This window comes from Cnephaeus nilssonii, assembly GCF_951640355.1.
Source record: "Cnephaeus nilssonii genome assembly, chromosome: 3".
Lineage (NCBI taxonomy): Eukaryota > Metazoa > Chordata > Mammalia > Chiroptera > Vespertilionidae > Cnephaeus > Cnephaeus nilssonii.
The window spans coordinates 4,070,608-4,095,259 of NC_137074.1; the positions used below are offsets into that span (position 1 = coordinate 4,070,608).

The window sequence follows — 24,652 nt, forward strand, 5'->3', positions numbered from 1 at the left end:
TGTAACACTCCCTCCAATCTTTTTTCTATTTTTTATCCATGACCACCTGACATACCACAGGCTTATGTATTTATTTCTTTGTCTGCCCTTCCCTCTGAAATGTTGGGCTCCAGGGAGGGCAGGGACTTTTCTCTTTTGGTCATTATTGTATACTCATTGCCTAGAGGAGTGCGTGGCACACAGAAGATGCTCAACTTATTTAATTATAACTTATGAGTGAATGAACGAATTAATGAGCAGAAGTAGGATGTCTACCATAGAAATTACAGGTGTTTTTATTTTTATTTTTAATACAGGTAGATCAGATGAATAAAATAGTGGAAGTTCTGGGTATTCCACCTGCTCATATTCTTGATCAAGCACCAAAAGCAAGAAAGTTCTTTGAGAAGTTGCCAGATGGCACTTGGAACTTAAAGAAGACCAAAGATGGAAAACGGGTAAAGCAGGGACATATTTTTTTGAGCCTTTGTTATTTCTTTCACTGGAGCTGTCTTTTAATAGCCCATTTTGTATTTACTTGAAATCAGTGTTAGAGTTAACAGTTTCAGTAACTTAGGTATATAATTTTTTCAAAAGCTGGATATAGTTTGACCTGAACTGTAGGGGCCAGTGCTTGCTTAATGGTCAGAGTTCTCTCTAAGGCTTCATTATGACAACTGGATGTCTGCCTTCGGACAGCCGGTCAGGCACCAGGGCTGGTTTCAGCAGTAGAATCAGTAAGTTTGCCCTTTGTTTCTCACCACTTGAGTTTATAGTAAATTCACAGTTAGTAGTACTGCAGCTGTGGACAGTGGCAGTCATAATTGCAGTAAATGGATTTTTTTTTTTTTCGTTTAGATGGAAGAAAAAGATTTTTTACTTAAGCAATGTGTGACAAGAATATGAACTGACTAGATGGTTCTTTGATTGGTTTTATATTCCTAGCTTGATGACATGCTTAGAAGGAATTTCACATCTCTAAAATCTTTAAAAGTGAAGTTTTGAAACATTAGGTTTGTTTCAGTGATTTTTTTTAAATTTGAGAGCTTTTTTTCAGATGCCTAAACTGTCTGTTTAATTAGAGTGATTTACCTTTTTGTTTTATATATCTGAAAATATTCATGTATTTTGTAAGCTAGCTTGTTTTATTACAAAATGAATATAATTGTTAAATATATGATTGTATATGATATATAACAGACACCTTGCGAGTGTAGTTTTGCCTTTCTAACATTTAAGAGATTTTATTTTTGCTTTAGTTTTTATTTTGCCCTTGCATTTTAGCGACGCTGCCACCATGTGCCATTCCTAGGGAACTGAAGATTATTGTTGGCTTTAATTCACCTTCATATAGCTATGGAGCCTTCACTTTTAATATCAAGTGAATTTTTTAGACTATTTTAGAATATATATGTAATTGTATCTTTCACAACTGATTTTTAGCTTATTGCATTCTGCCTTATTCTTTAAGATCCAGGCAGTGGACTATCCAGCAGCTGATTATGCCCACTCCCCATAAGGAAGGGATGGAAAATACCAAGCGAACATCCCGAGTCCTTTTCCCTTTGATCACATTGCTGTCAGTCAGGGCCCCTTTCCCACCGAACCCAAACACAGCTGGGAATCCTCCTCAGCTTCCCCAGCATCCATGGCAGCCCGTACCAGTTGATTTTCGTTAGCATGAGGATATGAAACCTACTTTATGTTTTATCTCTCTCTGCAGGCTATTGTTTCTTTCTCTATTTTGAAGTTGTCTTTTTCCATATGCTATTTTTATTCTTTTTCTAAATAAAATGTTCATCCCATCCAATTTCCCAAATCTCTACCTTATGATACCACAGATAAGTCACTATGGGCTATAACCTGTCATTTCTTCCAAATTTGGGCTGTAATTATTATTATTTTTAATTATTTCCCTTCCTAAAATTAAAAGTATTTTAACCTATATTTAACTATCTTTTTATGAGATTTCCCATAGCCACAAGTAGCAACCAACTTAAGAAACTAAATTTTTTAAAGTATAAAGTGACCATTTCTCTTTGAACAGAAATAAATTTTGTTAAAAAATGACACAAACCAACCCCCCACAAATCTACAACCTAATGGTTACATTATGAAGGATGTACAGGAATTTTAACCATAGGTGATTTTATTTTTACTTTTAATTTCTCTATGTTTCATGAGCCCATTTTAGCTTCCTAGTAATGAAATCCATATCTACTATATATTTATTTTTCCTTTGGTGGAGAAGGGGGATGAAGAATTAAGACTATAAATGATGCTGTTTTGTTAAAGTATAATTTTTATACAATTAGATGCATTTTAAGTGTTTTTCTTGTTGTTGAGTTTTAATCTTTATATACTAGAGGCCGGTGCATATACTAGAGGCCCGGTGCATATACTAGAGGCCCGGTGCATATACTAGAGGCCCGGTGCATATACTAGAGGCCCGGTGCATATACTAGAGGCCCGGTGCATATACTAGAGGCCCGGTGCATATACTAGAGGCCCGGTGCATATACTAGAGGCCCGGTGCATATACTAGAGGCCCGGTGCATATACTAGAGGCCGGTGCATATACTAGAGGCCCGGTGCATATACTAGAGGCCCGGTGCATATACTAGAGGCCCGGTGCATATACTAGAGGCCCGGTGCATATACTAGAGGCCCGGTGCATATACTAGAGGCCCGGTGCATATACTAGAGGCCCGGTGCCTGGCCTGAACCCTCGCGCAGTCCGGGAGCCCTTGGGGGATGCCCTACTGATGGCTTATTCCCACTTCCCACGAGGAGTTGGCCTAAGCCCGTGGTCGGCAAACTGCGGCTCGCGAGCCACATGCGGCTCTTTGGCCCCTTGAGTGTGGCTCTTCCACAAAATACCACGGCCTGGGCGAGTTTATTTTGAAGAAGTGGCGTTAGAAGAAGTTTAAGTTTAAAAAATATGACTCTCAAAAGAAATTTCAATCGTTGTACTGTTGATATTTGGCTCTGTTGACTAATGAGTTTGCCGACCACCGGCCTAAGCCATCAGTCGGACATCCTTAGTGCTGCCAAGGAGGCGGGAGAGGCTCCTGCCACCGCCACTGCACTCGCCAGCCATGATCCCGGCTTCTGGCTGAGCGGCGCTCCCCCTGTGGGAGCGCACTGACCACCAGGGGGCAGACCCTGTGTTGAGCGACTGCCCCCTGATGGTCAGTGCGCATCATAGCAACTGGTTGCTCTGCCATTCGGTCAATTTGCATATTAGCCTTTTATTATATAGGGTAACATATCTACTACCTAAGACAAGATATACAAGGGTGGCAAAAGTAGGTTTGCAGTTGTATTGTGACATTCTTTTGAGTTAATGAAGCTATTATAATCATAACTTGTATGCATTTTTCCATATGAACAACTGTAAGCCTGCTTTTGCTCAGCCCTTTATTTCTACTGCCCCAGAAGTTTTCTCATGACCCCTTTCTCTCATCTCACCCCTGCTTTCTGATTTCTATCATCAGAGGTTAGTTTTGCCCATTCACAGGCAAAATTTCTATAACTGGAACTCCATAGTATTTATTATTTTCTTTCTTTCACTTTACAAACATTGCTTTTGGAGATTCGCTCATATTGTGTGTCTCAGGAGTTATTTTATTGCTTCCTACTATTTCATTGAATGGAAATACCGTAACATCTATATTTGCCTGTTGATGGATGTTTGGTCTATTTCCAGTTTGGGATATTATGAATAAGGCTATTGGTAACATTCTTATATAAATCTTTTAAATATATGTTTTCATTTTTGTGGGGTCACTACCTAGAAGTAGAATTATTGCCAAGTTACAGGGAAAATGTGTGTTTACCTTTGTAAGAAAACACTAAACAGTATGCTAGAGTTTTATCATTTCCCATCCCTACAGCGAGTGAGGGCTCCAGTTGCATGGGGGCTTTGTTTGCTTGACTTGGATTCTCGTCTCCACTGTCCATATAGTTCTTAAGCAGTGCTGGTGGAGGCCGAGTGATCTCCCTTCATTTTGCCCAGCCAGCAGCCCGTTCCTACCTGTGCCTCAGGTCATCTGTGTTCATACTGCTGCTCCGCCCCAAGACTTAACGGTGCCCTGGGGGTCCTATCGGGGCTCCTGCCTCTCCGGGTCCACACTTCTCCCCTGCCCAGGCCTGTTCACATGCAGCTGTTAGGAGTCAGTTCAGAGCTGGGTTGAATTCTCCTTACCCAGACCTATGGCAGGTGCTTCTTCCCTGCTTCTCCCAGGAAGAGCTGTGCATCTTCTAGAATGTACTTAATTCTGGTTTCTTTAGCCCTCAGCTCTCTGGTAGATTTTTAAAAAGCAGTGCTTTTTGTGGCTTACCTGCCAGGCTTGTTTTTGCTTCTAGAGTGAGAGCAGTGGTCTTCTGCAAATTTCTACATTGTAACTAGAAGTCAAAATCCAGTGATTGTAATTTTTGAAATTTTCTAACCACAGTGCATTTGGAATAATAACATGTGAAAAAACATTAGAGGACTTAACTGTAAATCTGAAGAGTTTTCAATAAAGGCCTCCATCTGTAATATATTTTAGCATTTTTGAAATTAAGTAGACTTTTTACATATCCCATCAAACTTAGAGAAAGCCTTTCTGTGTTTCTTCTCTTTAGGAGTATAAACCACCAGCAACCCGCAAACTTCACAATATTCTGGGAGTAGAAACAGGAGGACCTGGTGGGCGTCGTGCTGGGGAGTCGGGTCATACGGTAGCTGACTACTTGAAGTTCAAAGACCTCATTTTAAGGATGCTTGATTATGACCCCAAAACACGAATTCAACCTTACTATGCCCTGCAGCACAGTTTTTTCAAGAAAACAGCTGATGAAGGTACAAACACAAGTAACAGTGTGTCCACGAGCCCCGCGATGGAGCAGTCCCAGTCTTCGGGCACCACCTCCAGCACTTCGTCAAGCTCAGGTCTGTCCTCGGACACAGGCGAGCCTTCAGAACCTTGACTGTCTCTTTACCTGGCGGGGTCTGTTACAGTGTTCATGGGGTGGGGAGCGGTCATTTCACCTAACTAGTCATTGCAGTTAGTAAAAATGTCACCTTCCCACAGCCTCGGTGTTTAGTTACACATGTAATAAGTTCTGCTTGGTAGCTGGAAACAAAACTTCTTATTAACCAAAATTTTAAATTGTTCTTTAAATGGAAATACTTTGTCCACATGCTTAAACTTCCCCTAGTGAAACCATCTTGATCTCTTTGTAGTTCAGGGTTGATGTGCAAGAACTGAATCAGGAATCCGGTGACTTTCTTTTAATGCAGATTCTTGTGTGTGACACACTTTTAGTTTTAACGTTACAGTTTTAGACGATAAATTTGAACAAAACTGACTTTATACTCACAGTTGTTTTGTGTTGCAATACTTCAGGTGGGTCATCGGGGACGAGCAACAGTGGGAGAGCCAGGTCGGACCCCACGCACCAGCATCGGCACAGCGGCGGGCACTTCTCAGCCGCCGTGCAGGCCATGGACTGTGAGACCCACAGTCCCCAGGTGAGCTCTCCCGCCCTGGTGCACGTCTCCTGCCACACTCAGGCCGAGTGGTATTGGGTGCCGAGTGCCTGTAGAATGAATGTCACGATCTCTGAAGGTTCACGGCTCCCCCTATAAGGAATTATAACTGAAGAAGCACATCCTTGCAATCCCCCTGGTTTGTAAAGAGTTAACATTTATTGGGTGCACACCAGCCATTGCTGAAAAGGTCTCTTGTTTTGCTTTTTGTTCTGTCTTTATCTCATTTGCTACAGCAACATTTTCAGCTTTATACAATGAAAATTTTCATTTTACATTGGGAACTGAGACTTCCTGGATTAAATGACTCCCTGGGTCACTATCTTAATGACTGCACTCTACCCCAGGTGTGATTTTTTTTTTTTTTAAAACACGAAAGGAACTTCTCTTCGTTTTTTTAAATATATTGTTATTGATCCCAGAGAGGGAGAGAGAGAGAAACATCAATAAGAGAGAAGCATTGATGGGCTGCCTCCTGCACACCCCACACTGGAGATTGAGCCCACAACCCGGCATGTGCCCTGACCGGGAATTGAACCGTGACCTCCTGGGTCATAGTTTGGCGCTCAGCCACTGAGCCACCATTGTTGGGCCCCACCTGTGATCTCTCAGCACCAGTAGTCCTAGGTTCTGAATCAGTTTGTAGTTTGATTTCAACTCCACATTCTTTTGTATTCTTTTGGGGGTTTTGCTGGTTTTTGTTTTGCTTTTTTTTCCTTTTAGGTTTTTAAACCTGTTGAAGAGAATCTCATTTAAGTAATAACTTTTTTAAAAAATTGAGGTGAAGCATGTGGTGGTGGTAACATTGCTTTGTAAAATAATAAGTTAATTCACTGAACACTGCTGTATGGTACTTTGAAATGAGAGACCAGTGTGTCATTTGAGTGAAGTAACACTGAGGTTGTTGACTTTCACTCCCCATTCTTGTGACTGGGCTCACATGGTTAAAATAAGTAATATAAAAGGGGATTCAATGAAGTCTTCCTTTTTATGTCCTGTAGACACCCAATTTCTTAGTTGGGATTTTTTTTGACATATGCAAACATAAAATATATATGCATTTTCACCTAATTTTTGTATATCATATACAGTTTCACATCTTTTTTTTCTTAACATGTTTTACATATTTGTTTAATATATTTTTAGAGATATTTTAGATAGCTTTTTCTTTAGAAAAAAAAAGTCACACTATTTTGTTGCTTAGATATTCCATAAGTCACCTCTGCAGTCCTCTGTTAATGGACAGTTAGTTTGTTGTCAGCTTTTTTTTTTATCACTACAAGTTATGCTGTAATAAATAACTTACACATGTCATTCCACACATACGCAGTTTGTGATTATCAGTTCCTGGGCGTGAAATTGCTGGGTCAGAGAGGATGTGGTTTTTAATTTGATAGCTGTTGCCAAATTGCCCTCTCTGTAGTTTTGCCAGTTTCGTTTCCCATGAACAGAGTTTGGAGAAACAGTCAGTGTGATTACCTTTGGATCAATCTGAAATGAAAAATGCTATTGAAGTATAGTTTTATTTTGCTTATTTCTTCTTATGAATTAATTTTAGTAGCTTCATAGTTTATGAACCATTAGTGTTTTCTGAGGACTTTTTGCCTCTTTTTTCTAGTGGATTGTTTTCAATTGTATTTTTGAATTTTGGTTCTCAGACCACTTTGTTGAGTGAATACTTAGTGATTTGTGCCAGCTGCTGGGGTAAAGACAGGCTTTGCCTTCCTGAAGCTTATAGTGATACAGTAAATAAACAACATTAACCAAAGGAATAGGAAGTGCAGGTACCATTGGCTGTTTAAACAAAGATGAGGCAGGGTAATGTAATAGAAAATGGCCATTTGTTGGGTGGGATATATTAATTCAACTAGGCCAAATGGATAGCAGTAGGCCCCCAATACATGATAGCTTAGAATATGAAGTTTCTCTTTTATGTATCAGTCTAGAGTAGGTATTCAGCTTAGTGACATGGCTCTCTCCTTAGGTCCTGGGCTCCTACCAGTGTGTGGCTCCTTCATTCCCTAAGGCCTAGTTGCTTGTTGCACTCAGCAGGCAGAAGGACTTGGGGAGGTATTTTGTGGCCATGTGTAGCCATGACATAGAAACTTTTATTTACATTCCATTGAGTAAGGCTGAGTCACATGGCCATACCTGAGTGCAGGAGAGGCTGGGAAGTGCAGCGCAGCCCTGTGCTCAAGAAGAAGAGGAGCTTTTGTGGACAACTAGCAGTCTCTGCCACAGGAGTTGGGGCAGCATTAGCCAGAGTGGTCAGGGAAGACTCTGGAACCGAAATGATGATAGAGAAGCATCCAAGCAGAAGTTAGAAATCAGCATCCTAGGCGGAAGGGAACAGGAAGTACAGATCCCTGTGGCATTTGAAAGCCCTTAGCCAGGTAGAAGGACAGAAGGGAGACCCTGTGCGCTTGGAACCCAGGTAGCAGGAGGAGGAATGGCTAGAGGGAAAGGTTGGAGAAATGAGCATTGGCCCGATTTGTGCAGACCATGGGATGAATTTTAGATTATTTTGTTAGTTTCTAAGTGCAATGAGAAGTCATTAAAAGATTTTAAATGTGAAGTGATTAGGTTTGTGCTTTATATTAACTGCATTTTTCTTTTTATCTTCTGGCCCCCTTCACCAATCCCACCCCCTCCCCCCGCCTCCAGTCTGTTTTCTATATATGTGAATATGAGGGGTTTTGTTGTTTGTTTGTTTGTTTTTTATTTTTTTAAGATTCCACATACAAGAGAGATTACGTAGTATTTATCTTTTCTTTGCCTGGCTTATTTCACTAAGCATAATACTGTTGAGGTCCATCCATGCTGTTGCAAAAGGCAAAACCTCATTTTTAATGGCTAAATACTATTCCATTTTACATATTCCACAATTTCTTTATCCATTCATCCATTAATGGACACTTAGATTGTTTCTGTATCTTGGGTATTGCAAATAATGCTACAATGAACATGGGAATGCATGTATCTTTTTGAGTTAGTGGTTTTCTTTTCTTTGCATAAATACCCACAAGTGGGATTGCTGGATCATAAGGTAGTTCTATTTTTATTATTTTATTTTTATTTCTTAAAGAAAAGAATAGCTTATTGACTTTTGGAAGAAAGAGGAAGGGAGAGGGGCAGAGAGAGAGAGAGAAACATCAGTTGGCTGCCTCCTGCATGCCCCCCACTGGAGATTGAGTCCACAACCCAGGCATGTGCCCCAACTGGGACTTGAACCAGCAACCTTTCACTGCACAGGAAGATACCCAACCAACTGAGCCACACCGGCCAGGGCGGTAGTTCTATTTGTAATTTTTTAGGAACTTCTTTACTGTTTTTCATAGTGGCTGCACTAGTCTACATTCTTACCAACAGTGCACGAGGGTTCTCTTTTCTCCACATTCTCGTCATCACTTGTTTTTTGTTTTGTTTTGTTTTGAAATAATAGCCATTCTGACTATTATTTGTGTGAGGTGATATCTCATTGTGGTTTTGATTAGCATTTCTCTCATGATTGATGATATTGAGCATCTTTTCAGTTACCTGTTGGCTATTTGTATATCCTCTTTGGGAAAACGTCAATTCAGATCTTCCACCCATTTTTTTTTCATCAGATTGTTGTGGATTTTTGTTTGTTTGTCATTTTACTATTAAGTTGTGAGATTTTTGTTTATTTGTTTATTTTCTAATATATTTTGGATATTAACCCCTATCAGATATATGATGTGCAAATATTTTCTCCTGATTAGTAGGTTTCATTTCATTTTGTTGATGGCTTCCTCTGCTGTGCCGAAACTTTTCAGTTTGATGTAGGTCTGCTTATTTATTTTTTCTTTTGTTGCTTGTACTTTTTGGTGTCAGATTAAAGAAGTCATCACCGAGACCTTGTGTCAAGTTGCTTCTGCCTATTTTCTTCTGTACGAGTTATGGTTTCAGGTCTTTGTTCAAGTCTTCATCATTTTGAGTTAATTTTTGTATATGATGTCAATAGTGGTCGAAGTTCATTCTTTTACATGTGGCTGTCCAGTTTTCCTAGCACCGTTTATTGGAGACACTGTCCTTTCCTCATTGTTTATTCTGGGCTCCTTTGTCATAGATTAATTGATCGTATATGCAGGGGTTTATATCTAGGCTCTCTGTGTTTCATTGAACTATGTGTCTGTTTTTATTGGCATTATCATACTGTTTAAATTACTATATCTTTATAATTTAGTTTGAAATCAAGGAGTGTAATGCTTATTTCAAAAATTTTTATTGATTGATTGATTTTAGAGAGAGAGAGAGGAGAAACATTGATTTGTTGTTCTACTTATTTATGCATTCATAGTTGGTTAGGACTTGTATGTACTCTGACTGGGGATCGAACCTGCAACATTGGCATTGTGGGACAACACTCTAACCAACTGAACTACCTGGCCAGGGCTATTTTATTCTTTTAGATGCAGTTATAAATAGGATTATTTTCTTTATTTCTCTGATAATTCATTATTAGATAATTCATTATAGAAATGCAACAGATTTTTGTGTATTGATTTTGTTCATTCTAACTGAATTTGTTTATTCTAACAGTTTTTTATGTCTAGAATTTTCTGTATATGTCATTTGCAAATAGTGATAGTTTTGTACCATCCTTTCCAATTTGAATGCCTTTTATTTCTTTTCTTTGCCTAATTTGGATTTGTGTTTTTAAAAAGATTATTCTTTTGGCTTTTTGGAGAATAGATTGGAAAAAGGCAAAGATGGAAGGTGGAAGTTGATTGAGGAGGCTGTTGTATAATTTTTAGGCAAGAGATGATAGTGGCCTGGGCTGGAGGTGGAGAAAAGTGTCCAGGTTTGGGATCTAATTTGAAGGTGGTGTTAATAGTATTGCTGTTGGTGTGGATGGAGGAATGGTTGAGCGGCTGAATGGACAGCATTGCTTATATTGGAACAGAAGGATGAAGAGAAGGGCTATAGGAGGAAAGTAAAGAATTCCTTTTGGACTTCCTCAAATATTTACTTAGCTATTTCTTTCCAGAAAAAAATTTACTTGTCCTTGGCATAGACGGTACTTCCAAGGAAAAAAAAGTGGCCTGTGAAGTACATGAGTCTATTTATGGATATAACTTGCTAAAAATTGTAGCTTTCATAATTAAATATTTTGTACTCTTGAACATGTTTGGGATTTTGCAGTATAGAACTAACATAAGTTTCAAAACCTTCTTCTCTCGTTGATGTAAATGCTAGTGATATAGCTTTTGACTGAAGATTAAAACTTTGAAACAGTACTCCGCATAAATCCAAACATCCGTTCTTCCAGGTGCGTCAGCAGTTTCCTGCTCCCCTTGGCTGGTCAGGCACTGAAGCTCCTACACAGGTCACTGTTGAAACTCATCCTGTTCAAGAAACAACCTTTCATGTAGCCCCTCAACAGAATGCATTGCATCATCACCATGGAAACAGTTCCCATCACCACCACCACCACCATCACCACCACCACCACCATGGACAACAAGCCTTGGGTAACCGGACCAGGCCAAGGGTCTACAATTCTCCAACGAATAGCTCCTCTACCCAGGATTCTATGGAGGTTGGCCATAGTCACCACTCCATGACATCTCTGTCTTCCTCAACTACTTCTTCCTCTACATCTTCCTCCTCTACTGGTAATCAAGGCAATCAGGCCTACCAGAATCGCCCAGTGGCTGCTAATACCTTGGACTTTGGACAGAATGGAGCTATGGACGTTAATTTAACCGTCTACTCCAATCCCCGCCAAGAGACTGGCATAGCTGGACATCCAACATACCAATTTTCTGCTAATACAGGTCCTGCACATTACATGACTGAAGGACCTCTGACAATGAGGCAAGGGGCCGATAGAGAAGAGTCCCCCATGACAGGAGTTTGTGTGCAACAGAGTCCTGTAGCTAGCTCGTGACTAAATTGAAACTTGAGTTTGTTTCTTGTGTGTTTTTATAGAAGTGGTGTTTTTTTCCAAAAAAACAAAAACAAAAAAAAACAAAGTGCAAAGCTGCTTGAATCAGAAGGAGATTAACACACTGAACCGCTACGAGAGGGCAAAGCTGACTTTTTTTTTTAACTTGAAAAGATTGCAAAGGGACAATGAAGTTTTTAAAAGAGCCATGTCCAAACCCATCTTCATGGACAGCTCAGAGGTGTCCTCTTTTTGCCTCCCCCACTTTAACTTGCCACATCCCAGTCGTAGTGGGTTTTTTTGTCTTTCTATTCCACAGAAGTTAATGTTCAGATGTTGGTCTTGGTCATTTGCCAACTAATTTTAAAATAAAAAGGCACTGCACCTAATTTGCATAAAGGGCCCCATGAGGGTGTTTTTTTCCCTTTTTTGTTTTGTTTTGTTTTTGTTTTGTTTGGGGTGGGGGTGGGGAATTTGGGTTTTTAAGTCCTCTAAACACATTTGGGCACGGAGATGCAGTACTGTCAGGAAGAGGGAGCTCCAGCTCACACAAACATCACCTGCAGCTGTATGGAAGGGACGGTGGTATTGGAGTGTGTAAGGCACAGTAAGCATGCTAAGTGGCGGGGATCAGAACTCTCCTGTCTGAACCTACTGAGGAGCAAAGCAGCAATTACATGGGATCCTGTGGGTCTCCTGTGGGAGAGGCCACAGTAAGAGAGGAACGGAACGTGACTGGTCTCCCAACCAAGGTGCACTGAGAAGCAATCAACGGGTCAGTCGCGGCCAGTCCTGGGGAGGTCTGAGTGGTGGTCTTTGGGATAACCTTTGGCCTTATGGATTTGGACTCGGAATTAGAAGAGCCTACCATTTCAGATGCAATCACTTTGGACATGCTTTTGCAGACAGTCCTTAATGCTGAAAACACAGAGAATGGGTAATTCAAGAGGCCTTTCTTTTAAAATAGACTTTTGTGACCCACTAATTGTAAGGTATTGCAAGGTCACTTTGCGTGTGTCATAAAGCTGACTTCCTTATTGGTTGAAGGTCACAGAGGTAGTGGTTTGCTTTGATGGAAATAGCTACAGCTGTGTCCCTTCCTGCTTTTTACTTTTCTTTTGCTTTTTCTTGGCACGTGGTATCTCCACCATTTCTTCTGCACAAAGATGTCTTCTGTTCATCCTGAACATTTTTTAAAAAATGCAGAATTTTATGTGACTGCTTTTTTGCCTCACAATTATGCTGTGAATTTTACAAAAATTTATTTTCTTTTTTGATAATTTATTGTACCAAAGCTGTTTTTATAGCACATAGATGTCTGTAACCAATAATGTAGCAGTTCTGCACTTTGACACAAGGTGTAACTAGACCATTTTTAAATGTCAGTTGAAAATTATGGCTGTACTATTGCTTAAACAAAACTGGAACTGTTGAACCCATAGCCAATACATTTACAGCAATCTTTGTACTGAACATAATAGATTGACATCTAATTCAAGACTACAACACCTGTTACATTCTCAGCGTGTTCAGCCTTCTGAAGGGAAAGGGACACGGTCCAGAAGCGGTGGAGCCAGCAGTTGGTTCTTGTATTCCTGGTTAACCTACATGTAAACTCGAAAGCAAGACCTTGGTTGCACCAACAGGTCCAGAATAAGAGCATGAGTAGAGCAAGGCCCCGCACATGACCTGGCGCGAGCAGGCTGGTGTGGGCAGGGGCCTGGTCTCGAGATTACGCTGCCTTAATGTAGCACAGGCTGGCAGTTGCTAAATTTGTGTTCCCATTTTAAATTGACCAATTGTAGAGTGTTATACCTTTGAGCGGTTGAATTGGGAGAATGAAGATGAGTCATTTACCTGTCCAGGATCAAAAGAAGCCTAGAAAAGAAGCAGTAATCTACCTCTGCCGATAACCCTGTTCAAAACAACTCAGCAGACCACCACATCACTTCTTATTGGTCAATTCCATGAGGCTGACTAGGTCAACTTTTTTCTGAACAAAAGCAGGTTTTTATATGTAAACAGTGATAAAAGAAAGGCTGAAAACTATGTGAATGTGAATGGAAACGTGGAAATAATCCGTTTTTATACACCACACAAATTTTTTTTGTTGTTAATCAGGAAATCCATATTTATTTTGTAATTAAATGTCAAGCCTGTGGATGATTTTTGAACTTGGTAGTTCATAAAGGTTTACAGTGAATAAAAGGATATCATCTTGAGTATAGCAATATCAAAAGGAACTCAGTAGTTACTGCTGTTTAGGAATATAAGGTGATGATACCATATGGGTCAGGTCATTTTTTTCTGTGCTGGTTGCCACATCTTTAAAAGCACCAAAAAATGAAAGCAGTTTTTAAACCGCTACTTACATACAGGAAGTCATACAACCCAATGCTTCTGCACACTGTGTTATGTTACAGTCCAGTTTTGTGTGCTTTCCTACACGGTTTGGTTACAGGACTTCTGTGCATTGTAAACATAAACAGCATGGAAAAGGTTAAATACCTGTGTGCAGATTGTAAGATCTGGTCCGGACTTGCTGTGTATATTGTAACGTTAAATGAAAAGAATCCCCTTTGTATTATAGTCATGCGGTCTTATGTATGATAAACAGTTGAATAATTTGTCCTCAGACTCTTTACTATGCTTTTTAAAAATTAATTTCAGAACCATGTGAACATAGTAAAAATCTTCCTATGCAATTCACCTGGTCCAGGGGATGGTCTGGTCGGTATACTGAGTATCAGTTTAGTCACATGTAAAAGGAAAATAGTTACATCGACCTAGGCTTCAAAAATCTCAGAAAAATTGGAGGTTTAACGGATCGTTTTTATTTTTGAAGTCGGCTTTTTATATGAACGATGACGTTATTCACGGTTTCTCGGATGCACAGTGCTGATAGTCTCGTGTTGAGGATGGATGTGAGCGCGAGGTGATGTCTCTCACAGGCTGTGACCTGCTTGAAGCAATAGGGACACACATCCTATCGGTCCTCCTCCCCGACCCTCGTCTGGGCATGTCACGAGCTTTCATGTACAGAGTGTTGGAATTCTGCTACAATGAATTAATTTCTCACCTAATGTCTTCTCCTTCTGTAAGTTACCCTGCATAAGTATATATTAAGGTGGCTTTCAGAAGGCAAAATCTTAAAAAGCGTTATTCTGTGAACTTGAGGTTGGCTGCATACAACTCGTACACTTACCACATGTAAGAAGAAACTCCCTTTAGCTGTTTCTTAGGGTCTGAGCATTTTACCTTGGTAAGTGGCACATGGTACACGACATGGTACTCCACCAACCTAGGCTTATTTTTATTTAATGAGTTTAGAACTGTGAGTAAAAGGTCATTGAGGTTGCAGTCATTCTGTAAGCCCACAGAATGACCATTGGGTTTGCCACTGTGCCCTCTTTTCTGGGACCCGTGTTGTTAAACGTATTGTCACCAGTTGTATAAGGAAATAACAGTGTTCACAGGTGAGATAGCAAATGCCAGGTTTCTCCTAGGTTAGTGTCCCATTTCCCTAGGCCTGCCCCTGTCACTTTCAGAATACAGGTTCAGTACTCACTTTATATTAATTTTTGAAGTGGTTCATTTTAGATACAGAACTTGCTCTTGGTGCCATAAATGGAAAAAGTGAAATTTTGAGGTTAAGATTGGGTGAAACTGACGGGGGTACTGAGACCACGTTCAGATTTCTTAGAACCCTGCCGGGGCCGGCGGGGGACCTGGTCCTGGGAGACTGGTGCCGGAAGAGGGGAGCAGAAGTCCTTGTTTCCTGACCACGGTTCCCCTCGAGACGTGTTTTCCAGAGGGAACACGTGCCTCAAGTAAGTGTTCGTACAAAGAGCAAGGGGAACCCTAAGAAACGCTCACCTCCTCCTTTATCATCCTCTTGACGCACAGTGTCCCTGTCAGGGCGTCCACTGGCGCTCCGTGGACGGCACCGGCCTGCCCCTGGACGGCCACACGTCCGTGCCGCTGTGTGAGCACCGTGTTCTCTGAGGAGGCAGTGAGGTAAGGGCTCCGCTGCTTGTGTGTGTCTCTCTCTTCGGCGTGACGTGCAGCCGAGGTCCCAGGTGTCAGCTGCCCGTGGCGAGAAGCGATGAAGAACCAGGGTGTCTGGGCGTCATAGCTGTTGTGGATAATACTCACCTGAACTTGGAGAGCACAGGTATTTGTCATGGTTAATTTTTTCCAGTTTCTTACCTTAGGTTTTCTTCAAAGTTCCTTCTCCGGTGATTTAAACACACAAATACCTAACAACTGGGTATCGGGAACACCACAGGTTACAATATACAGCTAGCTTCTCTAGCTCCTGTGTTGTTACCCCAAAACAGTGGTTTTCCATCATTTCCCATCTTGAGGGCAAGTCCATTTATTAAGGTGGAGTCTGGCGGAGTGGCTTGGTTGAGCAGCATCCTGTGCACAGAAAGGTTGCTGGTTTGATTCCCACTCGGCGATCATAGCTGGGTTTCGGGTTCTCGCTCTCGGCATGTCCCCGGTGAGGACTTACAGAAGGCTACAGAGGGGTGGGAATGGCACGTATGGGTGTCAGGGCCCGCAGCATGCTCCCTGCCATGTGCAGCAGAGCAGCGAGGGGGCGCGCGTCTCTCCGCGGACTCGCCTCCTGGTACTGCCATCCGAGGCCACTGCCATCCGAGGCCACTGCCATCCGAGGCCACTGCCAGCCCCACCTGGCTGAAGGGCAGAGCGATGGGACCGGAGGCCTGTTGGCTAAAGAAGGCGGGGATGGGCCAGGCTTTGCTGCAGGAGGAGGAAGTGTGCCGATGGTGGAGCGGCCCAGCCCGCCTGGTGCCAGGAGGGACGCTGTCCGCAGCCGGGTGTTCAGCTCCAGAAAGAGCCTCGAGGGTTTTTGGGTCGTGGCGCAGAACGGCCACGCCGGTTTTAATCAAACATTCTGTCTTGGACCACAGTTCATTTGGTTATCTTTCTAATTAAGTTTTTGAAAATTGCTACCTTTGGCATTTTGGGGGCTTTTCTTGAAGGGTTTGTTGGGGAGTTAACTCATTAGTCGCTGCCATTGCCCCAAGTGCTTTGGCTGCAGTGAAAGAGGGAGGTTCAGAGCCAGGGGAACCCGGGTGGCCGGCCACCTGGCAGGAGGGGGCTGCGCCCAGGGCAGCTTCCCCGGTAGGACAGGCTGAGTTGGTTAACATAGAGCCCAGGTGGCCAACTGGGAACCGCCCTCATCACGTGCATAGAAACACCGCATCGAGGTGCCACGTGGGGGTGAGGACGGCCTGGAACGAAATGGCTGCCGGTGCTGACAGAGGGTTGTTTTTAAGATCTTAGCATCCTACAGTGAAGCAGTGACCCGAAGGAGCAAGTCCCCTCTGCGTGCATTCCGGGACGGCTGAGGGGGGGGGGGGGGGCTCACTGCAGGCCCAGCCCCGCTTTCGTTGCCCAGCAACTGGGAAAGCAAGACCTTACAAACAGGCGGTTTTGGTGAACTCCAGGTGGTCTTAAACTGTTGCATCAGCATCCTCAGTTAAGCGGGAGTTTTCACCCTGCTGCAGACTCACCTGCAGACTTACAGTCGTAGGCGGGCCGCTCACGCTTGGGGTTTCTGACTGGGAGCTGGGAGCGGGGCCGGGCACCTGTGGCTGCGAAGCACCTCCCGGGACGGAGCGCCTCCCGGGACGGAGCGCCTCCCGGGATGAAGTGCCTCCCGGATGGAGCACCTCCCGGGATGGAGCACCTCCCGGGACGGAGCGCCTCCCGGGACGAAGTGCCTCCCGGATGGAGCACCTCCCGGGACGGAGCGCCTCCCGGGATGAAGCACCTCCTGGGATGGAGCACCTCCCGGGGTGGAGCGCCTCCCGGGGTGGAGGACCTCCCGGGACGGAGCGCCTCCCGGGATGAAGCACCTCCTGGGATGGAGCACCTCCCGGGGTGGAGCGCCTCCCGGGATGAAGCACCTCCCGGGACGGAGCGCCTCCCGGGATGGAGCGCCTCCGGGATGGAGCGCCTCCCGGGGTGGAGCGCCTCCCGGGGTGGAGGACCTCCCGGGACGGAGCGCCTCCCCGGATGGAGTACCTCCCGGGAAGGAGCGCCTCCGGGGTGGAGCACCTCTGGGGTGGAGCACCTCCGGGGTGGAGCACCTCCCGGGATGGAGCATCTCTGGGATGGAGCACCTCCTGGGATGGAGCGCCTCCCGGGAAGGAGCGACTCCCGGGACGAAGTGCCTCTGGGGTGGAGCGCCTCCGGGGTGGAGCGCCTCCTGGGGTGGAGCACCTCCTGGGGTGGAGCACCTCCGGGATGGAGCATCTCTGGGATGGAGCGCCTCCGGGGACGGACCGCCTCCGGGACGGAGCGCCTCCCGGGAAGGAGCGCCTCCCAGGACGGAGCGCCTCCGGGACGGAGCGCCTCCCGGGGTGGAGCATCTCTGGGATGGAGCACCTCCCGGGACGGAGCGCCTCCCGGGGTGGAGCGCCTCCGGGATGGAGCACCTCCGGGGTGGAGCACCTCCGGGATGGAGCATCTCTGGGATGGAGCGCCTCCCGGGACGGAGCGCCTCCCGGGGTGGAGCGCCTCCCGGGGTGGAGCATCTCTGGGATGGAGCACCTCCCGGGACGGAGCGCCTCCCGGGGTGGAGCATCTCTGGGATGGAGCACCTCCCGGGACAGAGCGCCTCCCGGGGTGGAGCGCCTCCGGGATGGAGCACCTCCGGGATGGAGCACCTCCGGGGTGGAGCGCCTCCCGGGGTGGAGCGCCTCCGGGGTGGAGCATCTCCGGGGTGGAGCACCTCCGGGATGGAGCGCCTCCGGGATGGAGCGCCTCCGGGATGCTGCGCCCGCAGCCAGCACCGCTCAGGAGGCCGGAGGAGCCTGTGGCTCACCTGAGGGGTCTGAGCAATTCTAAGTGCTTTCCTGCAGTTTCTGTGTGTAATTAAATAATTACAATTCACAACTCCCATGGCGTCACAAAGTGTTATAAAACAGCCACCAAGAAAGGCATCGATTACCAGGTGCAAGCACATGAGGCTCCAATCTGCTTCCTTCCTGTCACCTTCTGAAAGTGTGCTGGTGTGACATCCTGCCAGTAGCTCAGGTGTCCCATGAATGGCACCTGTGGGGTTGATTTCCCAAGGCTCCATCCCGGGAGGTCTCCATGGAACCGTGGGGCGTCTCCGGGCATTGGCCTGGTGTGAGCACACAGACGTTGGCTGAGGCCTGCGATGCAGTGGCTGCGGTTCCCGGATCCAGCATTGGGTTCAAACCCTCCCTCTCATCCTGGGCAGCGCACCCTCGACTTTTCGTCCCAGAGGAATAACTGTCGGGTCCACGTCGGGGTTTATGCAGCTCTCACAGGTCATGCCATGAGGACCTGGCACGGAACGGCGGCGTGGTAAATGGCGAGAGCCCGCGTCCGCAGCCTGCATTCTGTCCGAAGCTGACGGGCGTGGTGCGGGGGCGAGGTGAGTACCGTGTGAATGAGGAAACGGACTGCTTCCGCGGTTACTTTCCTTCTGGAGTCCACCTGGGTGTTAAGTCAGGACTTGGTTTTGCTGTGCACGGTGCCTATGTCTGCGTTAGAACTGAGTGGTGTGCTTCGTCCTTCCCTTTGCTTGGATGTAGTGTATGGCATGTAAATGTTCTAGAAAGGATGGGTTTTCAGTGGCATTTTCTCTACAACTTCACGGAGGCTGTTGGAGGAGTGGCTGGAAGGAGCCTGTTCTGACAGCCCTGCCATTGGCCCTGGGCCTCCTCCTGCTTTTCGCGGGAGCATCTTGGCGGGTGGCAGTGCTGTTCACTGGGGTTGGGGACATTTAAAGGGACAGCAGGTTTGCCAGGGAGTCGTGCTTCCAGTTTTCCAACGCTGAGTGTTAAGGACTTACAGGGCATCTAAGTGGAGATGTCAAACAGGGCATTTGATTCAAATGAACGGATTGAAGGCGAGGAAGCGGGGGATGGCACGATTTTGGTTCTTCTTATGGAGGCAAATGATGGTGGGTGAGATGGCGTTTTAGATACAAGAGGAGAGAGGTCATCTAGACCCTCGCCGCTCAGTGGAGTCGGGTCCTGTGACATCAGCATCCCCTGGGAGCGGATGTCAGGCCGGCCCGGCACACTCAGACTCTGCATTAGAACCAGGCGCCGGGCAGTTCACGTGGCGTCACTGACCTGCCCTCACTTTACACTGAGGAAACCGGAGTGTTTGAGCAACTTGTTCAAGAGGACACGCCGACCAGGGACAGTCCCGCTGCTCGTGGGCCTCCCCAGCCCTGCGGGCTGACCTTGACGTGGAGGTCACACAGCACCATCTACAGCTGATGACCGCCCAGCTGTGTCCCTACAGGCGGTGCAGGGGAGGAAACGTCATTAACTCCGTTAACACGGGCAGGTGAGCGGTCACTGAAGAAGGACTGTTGTCCTGGCCTAAGGAACCACACACAGGGCGCCCAAGAGGCTTTGCTCGGCGGGCCTTTCCTGACCTTGGAAATGCTGAACAGGTTTATCTCTGACTTTCATACTCAGGAACTAAAACGGCGTCCAGGAGGCTCCGCAGGGTCAGGGCAGGCTGGTGCCGTTCTGTCCTCTCCTCTCCTCGGAAGCGGCTTCTCCGCCCCATCCTTCCTCCCGCCGTAATATCTGCCCCTTCTGCCTTCCAGGGCCCGTAACTCCTGTCCCGGCTCCGGCTCTTCCCAGTGGTGTCCCCAAGGTGGCGTGACACAGTCGGGTAACCCTTCACGGGACTGCCTGCCCCACATGGCATCCACAGACAGTCTCTCCCCTCTTGTCTCTCCCATCAGCCCCCCAACTCCAGCACCGAGTGTAACTCCATGCAGGTGAGTGGCCACTCAGGCCTTGTCCTGCGACAGGGCCCCGGGCCAGGCCTCTGCACCGAGAGAGGGAGGCCCCGTAGGACTCTGAACCAAGGGAAACGTTGCAAGAAGAAATGAGATTCGTTACGGTTTAGTGATTATCAGGGAAGCCCGTCTTTTTGTTTTCCTGAACCATTCCAGCTGTGTCCTCTTGGCTGCTGTTACTTGCATTTCCCCATTGGAGGCTGCAGCAGGCCCTGGCACAGCCCCGGTGGTGGCCCTCGGGCACAGAAGCCCTGGCACAGCCCCCGGTGGTGGCCCTCGGGCACAGGAGCCCTGACACAGCCCCCGGTGGTGGCCCTCGGGCACAGGAGGCCTGGCACAGCCCCGGTGGTGGCCCTTGGGCACAGAAGCCCTGGCACAGCCCCCGGTGGTGGCCCTCGGGCACAGGAGCCCTGACACAGCCCCCGGTGGTGGCCCTCGGGCACAGGAGCCCTGGCACAGCCCCGGTGGTGGCCCTCGGGCACAGAAGCCCTGGCACAGCCCCCGGTGGTGGCCCTTGGGCACAGAAGCCCTGGCACAGCCCCCGGTGGTGGCCCTTGGGCACAGGAGGCCCTGGCACAGCCCCCGGTGGTGGCCCTCGGGCACAGCAGGCCCTGGCACAGCCCCGGTGGTGGCCCTTGGGCACAGAAGCCCTGGCACAGCCCCGGTGGTGGCCCTCGGGCACAGAAGCCCTGGCACAGCCCCCGGTGGTGGCCCTCGGGCACAGGAGGCCCTGGCACAGCCCCGGTGGTGGCCCTCGGGCACAGGAGGCCTGGCACAGCCCCCGGTGGTGGCCCTCGGGCACAGCAGGCCCTGGCACAGCCCCAGTGGTGGCCCTCGGGCACAGGAGGCCCTGGCACAGCCCCGGTGGTGGCCCTCGGGCACAGGAGGCCCTGGCACAGCCCCGGTGGTGGCCCTCGGGCACAGAAGCCCTGGAAGAGCAGCGATGCCTTTGGCCGCGGCGTCCTGTCCGTTGCCATGGTGTCGGCCAATGGCAGCCAGCCCCCTGGTGCTGTGTGGCCCACCCCGCTAAGAATGCTTTTTACGTGTCAAATGGTTGAAAAACATCTAAGAAATAATATTTCATGTTTGAAAGTGTTATATGAGACTTGAATTTCAGTATTCACATACCAGGAACCAAATAATTGGTAATTGCTGTTGTCTGGTATGCTTTAAGTTTCATAAACATTTTGAAATGCAGAGACAAACTTAAGAAAATATGTGCAAGACTTTACATTGAAAATGAGAAGTGTTTCATGAGAGAAATCAGGGAGACCTAAATAAATGGAGAGGTGTGATGGAAACGGAATTCACATTGATGCCTCAGTATATGGGTGTCCCTCTGTGTGGATTGAAATGTCCACAATTGATAGGATATCTTTTCCCCCTTAATCTATATATTCAACACATTCCCAGTCAAAACTCCAGCACGTTTATCTGTAGAATTTAACAGGGTCATTCTAAAAATGTTATAGAAATGTCATAGAACAAACAAAACAATTTTGAAAAAGAATAAAGTTGGAAAAATTATACTACTTGATTTCAGGACTTACTATAAATACAGAGCAGTTGAGACTGTTTGAACAGAGAGGAGACAGATAGGACTGGAATGTCGAGTCCGGAAATAGGTCCACACTTACCAGGTGGACCGGTTAATGGCGGATTCTGTCATCAGAGAAAACACGATAATTTCAAGAGCAACATCAAAGGTGCTTTATTCAAAGTAACGTCCATCGCTAGCTACACATTTCCCCCATCTTTCAGGTAATCTTTGTGGATACTGTCCCAGTAGAACTTTTCTTGTTTTGAGGCAGACCATTCAGAGACCCAATTTTCCACTTCTTCATACTTTTAAAGTGCTGCTCAGAAAGTGCGTGTGCCATCGATCGGAACAAGTGGTAACCTGAAGGAGCAAGGTCTGGTGAATACAGCGGGTGGGTTAATACTTCCCAGGCAAGATCTTTTAACGTGTCTTTAACTGGTTTTGAAGTGTGTGATGGTGCGTTATCATGAAACAAAATTACTTTGCCATGTCTTCTGGAACATTCTGGCCATTTCACGATCAAAGCGTGGTTCAGATTGATTATTTGTTGTCGGTAGTGATCAGCAGTAACCGTTTCACCTGGTTTTAGAAGCTCATAATACACCACACCTTCCTGATCCCACCAAACGCAGAGCATTGTCTTCTTTCCGAAGCGATTTGGCCTTGCAGTCGATGTTGATGGTTGAACTGGATCAACCCATCCATGATCTTGTGCATTTGGGATTCTCAAAATAAATCCACTTTCCATCACCAGTCACAATTCAATGCAAAGAAAACTTTCTTTCATGCCGTTGAAGCAACATTTTACTGTTGACTTTTCGGTTTTCCATTTGTCTTTCATTCAGTTGATGTGGCACCCATTTTCCTTCCTTTAAAATCTTTTCCATTGCTTGTAAACGATCAGAAATTGTTTGCTGAGCAACGCTTAATCTTCCTGCAAGTTGTTTTTGAGTTTGACACGCATCTTCATCCAATAATGCTTGTAATTATTGGTCTTCAAACTTTTTTGGTTGACCTGGACGTTCTTTGTCTTTCACATCGAAATCATCACTTTTAAAGCATTTAAAGCAGCGTTCACAGTATCTTGAGATGGAGCATGTTCACCATAAGCTTCCTGAAGTATACGATAACTTTTTCTTCAAAATAAAGTGATGAATGAAAACTTCCCATAAATGCTCTTTTTTGGGCACGAAATTCGACATTTTTAAGAATAAAAATATCTACGATGTTAACACCTTCAGCAAATTTGACATATGAAGTTTTGAAGCTTGCTGTCAATACAACAAAATAGCATACATATCAAATCGCATATATATCAACATATGTGTAACTCCATCTATTGAAAAAAATCCGCATTATTAACTGGTACACCTGATATGGTCAGTCAGTTCTCAACAAAGGTGCCCAGGTAACAACAGGGACTGATGGTCTTTCCAGTAGATGCTGAAGCAACTGGATATCCACATACGGAAAGTGACCCTCACTCCCTATCTCACACCATGTGCAGAAGGTACCCTGAAATGGATCCTTGACCTGACCATAAGGGCCCAAACTATAAAACTTACAGATGAAGAAAGTTCTAGAAAAAGAACTTTTACAACCCAAGAAGATGAACAACCCAATTAAAAAGAGGGCAAGGTGTTTGAACATACACTTCAGAAAGGAGGCATTAATGGCCAATAACCTCTTAAGAAAATGTTTGATATTACCAGCATCAGTAATATGCACCCTAAAACCATGACGAGCTACTCCTGTACCATGAGGAGGGTGGACACCAGCAGGTGGTGAGGGTGTAGTCGCAGCTCAGATGCATGGGAGGATAACGAGTTAGGGTCGCTTTGGGAAAATGCCAATTTCTTATTAAACATTCACTGTCCCTAGGACCAAGCAGTTCCACTTCCAGATATCTTTTACTGATGAGAAATAAAAACATGTCCACTGAAACACTTGTACAAGGGTCTTTATAACAGCTTTAGTCTTACTGTCTAACCAGTGAAACAGCCCAGATTCCGTCCACAGGAGAGTGGGTGAGGAAACGGTGATGTATCCTTACAATGGAACACAACTCAGCTACAGAAGAGACAAACTCCTGACAGCGGGACCCGTGTACCTCTTAAAAGCAGTGTGTTGAGTGGAATAAGCCAGACACAAAAGCACATACTACTTGGTCCTATATCTGAGCTTCTAGAACACGACAGACGAGCTATGCTGAGATAAACCTCAGCCATGGTTCTCTCTGGGGTGGGGGGAGTGAGCAGGAAGGATGGGCGTAAACTCCGGGTGATGAAAACCTTCTGTTACCACAGGTGCTAGACTCAGGTCTCCCCATTGGTCACAGCTCACTGAAAGGTGCACTTAAGGTCACTTCATCCTACTTTATGTTAAACTAGAGGCCCGGCGCACGAAATTCGGGCACGGGTATGGTCCCTAGGCCTGGCCTGCGATCAGGGCCATCTTCCCCAGCTGCCAGCCATCGGCCCCGCCGCCACCCACCCCTGGTTCCTTGTTCGCCATCGGGCGATGGGAGCCTGCTGGTCGCGGGGAGGGACCGAGAGGTGGTCAGTGCACCTCATAGTGACTGGTTGAGTGGTTGTTCTGGTCATTCCACTGTTAGGGTCAATTTGCATATTACCCTTCTATTACATAGGATTATCTTAAATAAAAAGTAAAGAGCCCCGGTTCGTAGCTCAATGGTTAGAGCACTGGCCCGTGCACCTAAGGGTAGCAGGTTCGATTCCAAGTCAAGGGCATGTACCTGGGTTGCAGTTCAATCACCGGCCTGGAGACCAAGCTGGGCATCCTGTGTGTTCCACTGAAGTTCCAGAGAGAGGACCAAGCTGGGCATCCTGCATGTTC

The 24,652-nt window shown here is 46.1% G+C and overlaps 2 protein-coding genes across 12 annotated transcripts in view; one reads left to right on the forward strand and one right to left on the reverse strand.

Moving 5' to 3' along the window:
- Positions 1–14,063, forward strand: part of DYRK1A (dual specificity tyrosine phosphorylation regulated kinase 1A) — a 134,004-nt gene extending 119,941 nt beyond the window's left edge. For all 11 annotated transcript variants that reach the window (XM_079761996.1, XM_079761990.1, XM_079761994.1 and 8 more), the window contains 4 exons: positions 297–437; positions 4,609–4,915; positions 5,373–5,497; positions 10,809–14,063. In XM_079761996.1, the coding sequence (XP_079618122.1) occupies positions 297–437; positions 4,609–4,915; positions 5,373–5,497; positions 10,809–11,429 (1,194 nt within the window). In that variant the 3' untranslated portion in view covers positions 11,430–14,063. The remainder of the gene's footprint in view (positions 1–296; positions 438–4,608; positions 4,916–5,372; positions 5,498–10,808) is intronic.
- A 3,910-nt stretch (positions 14,064–17,973) lies between these two features.
- LOC307097252 (uncharacterized protein) lies at positions 17,974–24,310 on the reverse strand (the record flags this gene model as incomplete). The annotated part of the gene is made up of 3 exons (XM_079767253.1): positions 17,974–18,028; positions 18,193–21,282; positions 24,290–24,310. 2 exons carry the CDS (start codon positions 24,308–24,310, stop codon positions 20,356–20,358), a joined length of 948 nt encoding a protein of 315 aa, XP_079623379.1. The 3' UTR covers positions 17,974–18,028; positions 18,193–20,355.
- Between the last annotated feature and the right edge of the window lie 342 nt (positions 24,311–24,652).